Below are 6,944 nucleotides of genomic sequence, written 5' to 3'. Positions count from 1 at the left end.
AGCCCTTTGCACACCAGGCATCCCAGCAACTGGAACAAAGAAAGTCATGTCTCTAATCCTCAAATTGTGACTCATTTCAAACCCTGCACAGTTGTGCACCATTTATACCTCCAAGAACAGCACCCTTCTCTCTCTCTCCCTCTCTCTTTCGAGCTCAGAGGTGGGGAAGGAGGAAAGACAGACCTAATTACATTTTCAAAATTTTTTTTTTAATTATTATTTTTTAAATGGGACACGCAAAGCTAAATTCTTCCTCGGGACCCTTAACCACTGCCCTTCTTTCTGCCTCTCTGCAACACAAGCTACCTCATGGAAAAAAAATAGGAGGGGGAACAGATTTCTCATGTTAACACTTGCACAATAGGTTTGCCATTTTTGCAGATTTCCTGCTTCCTAACTACAACAAAAAGTTATTAGGTTCTCAATTTCCCCCCAATAATTCTTTCACGTAAGATGGATTCAATTCCATTCCAAAAAAAGAAATCAGGTGACTGAATTGTCAGTTTCAACTATTTTCTTTTACTTACTGTTGCAGTGTTTCAAAGCCCTGTTCCTTGTACAGCAGCTCTTGCTTCATCTGAGAGAGTTCCCTCTTCAGCTTCTTAACCTTGTGTGTTAAATCAATGCAAGAGTTAGAAAAGTCCTCTTGTTAAACGGCGTAACACATGGCTTTGAACAATTAATGTATTCTCTACATCAGACGAGACAAAAAAAGAGAGTAAATTGCTCTACTGACACATATTAAAAATAAAAGGATCTGTTCTCTTCCTGATGTCTATGGGCAACATGCTTTAGTGTTAAAGGGACACAAGCAGATTAAATCACATTCCTTATTTGTATCGATACCACACTGTGTTATTAAACCTGAGAGAACTTTAACAAGTAATTTACTTCTCACTTGTTAAGCATGCATTCCAACCGTCCTACAGGGACATGCCTGTTTATTTTTAGGCTTATTATATTTTCACTTTTTCATTCCAGCAATCTCTCAAGTCATTTGCACTGTAAAAGACAAAGTGTGGACTCTTTTTTTTTTTTCCTATGAACCATCCTTTCTTATAAAGCTTTACAGACACTGGATCCCTAAATATATAATTCACATTCATTTAATTCAAAGACTACAATCACTAAACACATTTGGATAGCAAATATACGCATCTATTTAATAGAAATGTCTTTGGCAAAACATTCCCCACTTTCCTTAAATTTGCATGCTCAATTGTTTTTTAATCTTAATATTGCTATTTCAGATGTTAGCAGATATGAATACACTATAAAATATTTATGAATCTAGATTAAATTAAATTAAAATACATCCCAAATGTACTAAAACAAAGTTTCTGGACCACCTATAAAGGAGTCTACTTTAACACAAATTAAAATTAATTCTCAGCATACACAGAGACAGAAATGCCTCCTTGAAATGTGGAGTCCCAAATTTTGGTATCTATACATCTATACCTGGCTCACTTGCACTCTACATACTAGCCAGATATTGTTAGGCTTTTTAACTTTGCAGTCAGTAAGGTGAAAAAAGGAAAAGCCTGCTGGAAGTCCCCTGCTCTCACCTACCACTGTGAAATTCTTGCTTGTTTTCATATAGGTCCTCAGATATTCAACTCTTTTGAAAAATGGATTATATTAAAATGAAGAATTTTGACCACTTCAACTGAAATTAATTTCAAAATATGTCTCCAAGACTTTTTGTATCCAAATCCCCTTAGACTTCCTACTTGGTGCTATTCTTAACAAAAATTTAAAAAAAAAAAAAAAAAAAAAAAGGTGGGATTCCCAACACTCCAGGTGACTAAAAGTACTGAGCATCAGCAGCTGCTGCAGCTTTCCAGACTTAAAATGCTTTGTATTTCTAAAATAACCAGTGATTTCCGGGGTTCTTTGTATGGGTTTGTGAATGATACTTAGGCGTTCAAGTTTGTAGCTTCTGGCTAATGAATTTTGTATGACAGAAATAAAATGCTTTCAATCTCCATTTTCTCCAGAGCAAAATCTGTTCTCTAGATGAGGGGTTAGGTTCAGGCTTTTGGAAACTATCATCACTAGTTGCTTTACTTGACAGAAAACTCTTTTTATTTTGACCATAATGAATAGTTAGCATGATAAATAAGCAATGTCTCTAAGTACACATTCAGCGCTCCTGAACTACTTCTTTTCTGACTAGCACGAAAACCCCAAGAATAATCTCTCAAGTGTTCTGATCAAGATTATAGAAAATTAAAAAATATCACCACTATGTTCTAGGTAAAGTAATGTGTAAAATATGAAAGAAGTCCCAACTTTTCCGGGAAACACAGAATGGCTACTTTTTTTTTTTTTTTTTTAAATCAGAAATGTGAATTTATAGTAATAGCAGAAGGCACACTTGATTTCAACTTAGAGGATTGGATCTCTCAGAAACCTTACTTTTTTCCTCAAGATCATCTTCTGAGTGTCCTCTGCTGCAATTCATCATCATTTCATTATCAAGAAATGTGAGTTAGGCACATTATCCTAGAAGGACATGACTTCCACCATAATATAGACTCTGTGTTTACTGCATCACACTTGCATTAAACTATTCTTGTGCTCCTTGTCTTCTCCGTCAAAACTTTCATTAATTCCTGCTTTTTCACAACTCTTCACTTGTCTTATCCTTCACCCCCTTCCTACTGCTTCTGCACATCTTAAGTCACCTGACAGGCCTCTCACTTCCTCCTTCTAACTGCATCTTCAAGCAGGCTCCTGTGCTAACCCCGTTCTATTCCAGGCACTCAAGTACTAATGGAACAACGACAAAAAAACCCTCTTGTTATTTTACAGAGATGCATCCCCTACTCGCTGCATATGCATAAAACACACTGTGATCACATATGCTTTGTGTTGTTTGAAGTATCTTACTGATTACTAATTAAGACCCCAAATGGCCCCTCTCAAAGTCCACTGCAGGATCAGATCCTTCCATTTTAATCTTGTGAGAAAGGTCTTTCTTCTCCTGCTTATTTCATTTAACAGCTGTCTGATTTCTGTCATATTTTCTCCACGACCTATGGCGCAATAGACAATTCACATACCCAAAAGGCTCCGCATGCATGTATTAAGCACAGCTAACAAGGAAAAGGCCAAAGGCCAATTCAGAACTTCCTCGAATGCTGAGTTTCCCCCTCGAGCCATCATTAACCTGATGATACCAGTAAGCCTCAGCCAGTGTGAGAGAAAGAAACAGGTTTAGTACATCTGACCTAATAGTTCACTAAACAATGTGCAAATTCTAACTAGCTGGCTAGCAGCTTACTAATGACTAACTTTGTTTCCCATTAAGTCCATGCATGCATATACTGTAAAATGCCAAAAGGTGGCATATTAGCAAAGCATCTTCAAACATTCAAATAAGGGTAAACTATGATAATAGTCATACCTCTCTTGCCATCTTCCATGAAAACCACTTTTCCAGCCCTAGCATCACAGGGCTCCACTTTTTCTTATCTCAATGATTTTCATATCCAGTGGCTTTGGATGACAACACACTTTATGCTGATACAGATATTCTTGGACTTGCACCCTTCTAAACTCTGCAGACAAGATTCAGGTCACCTATTTTAGGCACATATGCAACTTGGACTTTGCAATGCCAATAAATCAGGTGTTGGAAACCCGCAGGATATTAGGCTCCTTGACTCCAAGAAACAACAAAGAGAGGAAAGCACCTCCAAGAAATGAAATACTGTGATTGACACATCTGCCTCTCTCCTCAGTGAACAGACAAATTGTAGATCTGCAGCAAAGAGGTGGTTCAGTGTTTCTGCATCTTGAGCTGGGAGGTGATCAAAGCTAAGTAATGGGAAAAACTGAGCACAGGACCATGTCTGAATTTTCCCCTCTTTGACTTGTATATTTAAATTCGGACATGTGTTTTGTTCTTCAACAACACTGTTACTTTCCCAAATATACTAGTGACTCCTGGCCAAAGGGAACATCTGTTACTGCTCCACTCATTTTAGAAAGAAGCTCTCGCCTTCTCTTTTCATTCTTGTTCCTGACAGTCCTTACTGCTATTGATTCTCTGTACTAAACTTAAAAAATTTTTTCTCCCACCTCCTCCAGTGTTGAAATAAGTTCTCTCATTAACCACATTCCCTTCTCCTTAAAGGATAAGGGACTACAAATTGAGATTGGTAAGGGTGAACAGGTGTACAGGCAGTCAGGAGGGCAACATTCAGATGCCAGTTTTACAGTGTATTCCATCCCTGATTTATACGGGGTTTTAAAATTTTAATGAGCTATTCCACAGTTCCTTTTAAACATTAATTGTTTAGACTCCTAATCATAACTCTTATTCCAGGTGAAGGAGGATGTTACTCTTGGAGGGTTCTATGAGTGCTGCTCTGTGCAGAAACCAGGAGGGGGCAATGGAAGAGCTGAGTAATTGCTGTCGCTTGCACTGCTTCTGCTCCTGCAGAGTCTGTATTCCAGCCATCATCGAAGGACTATGCTGTGAGGTGCTGTCTTTTTAACCTGCATGGTTTGATCTAATTTTTTTCATTACTAACTACAGAAAGCCTAGGCTATCCATCGAGCATTATATGCCACAGCTTAAATAAACGAACTCCCTATATAGATTTTAAATGTCTTCCACATAATTTCCTCCTTATTCAAGATAAATTCACTAGAGACTAACCTGTGAATGAAAGTTCTTTATATGGAGTCTGATAGCGACCATACTGAACACAGTCGACCAAATAATGGATTTTTGTTCATTAGCAATTTCAAAATACAAACACAAACTTTCATTCTTGATCTGAACTGTTCCATTTTGACAAAACAGAGTGAAGTTTGACACCATTATTGAACAGAAATTTGTGAGGCAGTTCATGTAGCTAATGGTGTATTTCTCACAGAAGAAAGATTGTGTAAAAACAGTCATCTAGCTGCAGCTCACCTTGGCCTACTACTTTTCTATTTTAACCTAAAGATTTTTACTCTTCCTTTTAAAAACAAAAGCATACAAGTGAAAATAGTTACCGGATTTATTTAAACCCACACCTAATAGAATGTCTGTCAAAGTTTCCCCAAAATGTGTTATCTGAAAGTAACAGAGACGGCTTTAAAAATTCATTAAAAACCTCTGAATGGTATTTAATGAGAATATTAGGAGGTTTCAGTACCAGGGTACAAGATACGTCTGCTGGTTCAAGCTTTGCTTATTCTATAATCATAAACTTTGCACACAGAATACAAATGAATATGAGTTAAGCACTCTCACCCTTAATCTTGTAGTGGAGATTTCGGCCTTCAGAATGTCAGGGTCATACTTGGTGCTTGATGAGGAGCCTGAGAACACTTTTTTAAAAAGACAAAAAAGGACAAATATTTAAGTACTTTTAAACCATTAATTAGTCCCTTCCACGATGAATCCACATAGATCTAAAACTCCAAAGTGCAGAAAAACATACAATACTTCAAAAAAAAAAAACGCTTTTATAGTCAGCATTGCAGGATGGCAATAATTAATGAATAATCAAAATTTCCCCTGTTCCTTCCCCTAACACTATTTGGTATCTCTCCTCCTTTGCCTATCCCAGGATCCTAAAGTAGCACCTCACTCTCCCTGGCTTTCTATCCCTTGCTTTTTGTTCCCATTCTTCTAGCTGAGCCATCTTGATCACCTCTTCCTGGAAGCTGTAACTTCTAAAGAGATTTCTGGAAAGCAGAAGAAAGTTTATTCAGAAGCCTCAGAGGTCCGCCACTCAGTTCTTCCGCAGCTGTACATGTTACTTTTATCACAGTATCTACTTCTAAGAGAGATGTTTGGCCAACAACAGGCCTCTGACAGCACTTTACTGCAAGCCAGTTCTTTGCCCAACACTGTAACATGCATCTCTACTTCACCCCTGATCACAGCACAGAAGCTACAAAATTATTGCATGCTATTTTTATAAAGCAGCAACAGATTCCCTTCTTGGTCTATTGCAGACACCTGTCAACACAGTAGGGTCATTTCAGTATGCAGCCATGAAGTGCAAGAGATCCTATTTACTTTGAACTTAGATTTGGCAGAATTTTGTTCTGACAAACTGCATGACAAAATAGATTTCAGAGCCAACTGCTCTAAACCACGGCTCAAAAGAGTTCAATTGTATCAGAGAGAAGAGGGTTTTCTCCAGCAGAATATCTTTATATTAAATAAAATAAAAAAGTAGAGATGCTATCTCTAAAAAAGCCAGAGTACAAGGTGTTCACAGCAAACCTTGAAAACTCATCCTGAAGAGAAACAGGATCCCCTGCAAGGCACAGATCAAAGAAGTTACATTGTATTCTCTACTGTACTCACAGCTTGTACGAGAGCTTGATTTTTCTTTGTAGGCATCGTTCAACCGTACGTACTCATCCAGTGCAAGTGCTAGCCTCTGTTCTTTCACCTGGTACAGTTCTTTCTGAGTACTGAGAGCATCCTGGGCTACCATAAGATAATCTTTTAACATTCTCTCTTGTTCTTGCCTCCATTGTTTCCTGGGATCTTCTATTTGTGTTGTTTCTTTATAGGAGAAAAAGAAAGGATTTAGAGAGACCTTTGCTGAAACCTGTTGTTTCTTTGCCTGTAATCCACGGTTACAGAAGTGTAAACCATAGCTTGCCTTTGGTTACTAAGCAGATGGTCAAATTTTATTTAAGTTTTTCTTTGCCACAATAGTGTGTGTAAGAAACAGTATTTTAAGGGATCAGTGGCAAAATTAGGAATTAGGGTAACAACAGGTGAATGCTTATGTAGATCATTCCCACATCTTCAACCTTGAATTAATAGCATCCTAAAACTCAAGAAAAAAAAATTTTTTTACATCAGAGCATTCGGAAATAATTGGATCAATAAAGTCTTTCAATGACATCTTAAAATTGAATGCATTTCTGAACAAAAATGAAAAGTAATCTTAGCTATTACATTTTTTCAACCC

General features: G+C 37.5%; 1 protein-coding gene across 1 annotated transcript in view; it reads right to left on the bottom strand.

Annotated features, from left to right (window-relative positions):
• Positions 1–6,524, bottom strand: part of WWC2 (WW and C2 domain containing 2) — a 51,168-nt gene extending 44,644 nt beyond the window's left edge. Inside the window, exons 1-3 of the mRNA XM_009586601.1 lie at positions 6,326–6,524; positions 5,258–5,334; positions 528–607 (exon numbers count right to left, since the gene is read on the bottom strand). Of these exons, the coding sequence (XP_009584896.1) occupies positions 528–607; positions 5,258–5,334; positions 6,326–6,476 (308 nt within the window). The 5' untranslated portion in view covers positions 6,477–6,524. The remainder of the gene's footprint in view (positions 1–527; positions 608–5,257; positions 5,335–6,325) is intronic.
• Positions 6,525–6,944: the final 420 nt, after the last annotated feature.

This window comes from Fulmarus glacialis, unplaced genomic scaffold, assembly GCF_000690835.1.
Source record: "Fulmarus glacialis isolate BGI_N327 unplaced genomic scaffold, ASM69083v1 scaffold17590, whole genome shotgun sequence".
NCBI classification, from domain to species: domain Eukaryota; kingdom Metazoa; phylum Chordata; class Aves; order Procellariiformes; family Procellariidae; genus Fulmarus; species Fulmarus glacialis.
The sequence above is the reverse complement of the archived record's forward strand: the minus strand, read 5'-3'. Positions and strand labels throughout refer to the sequence as shown.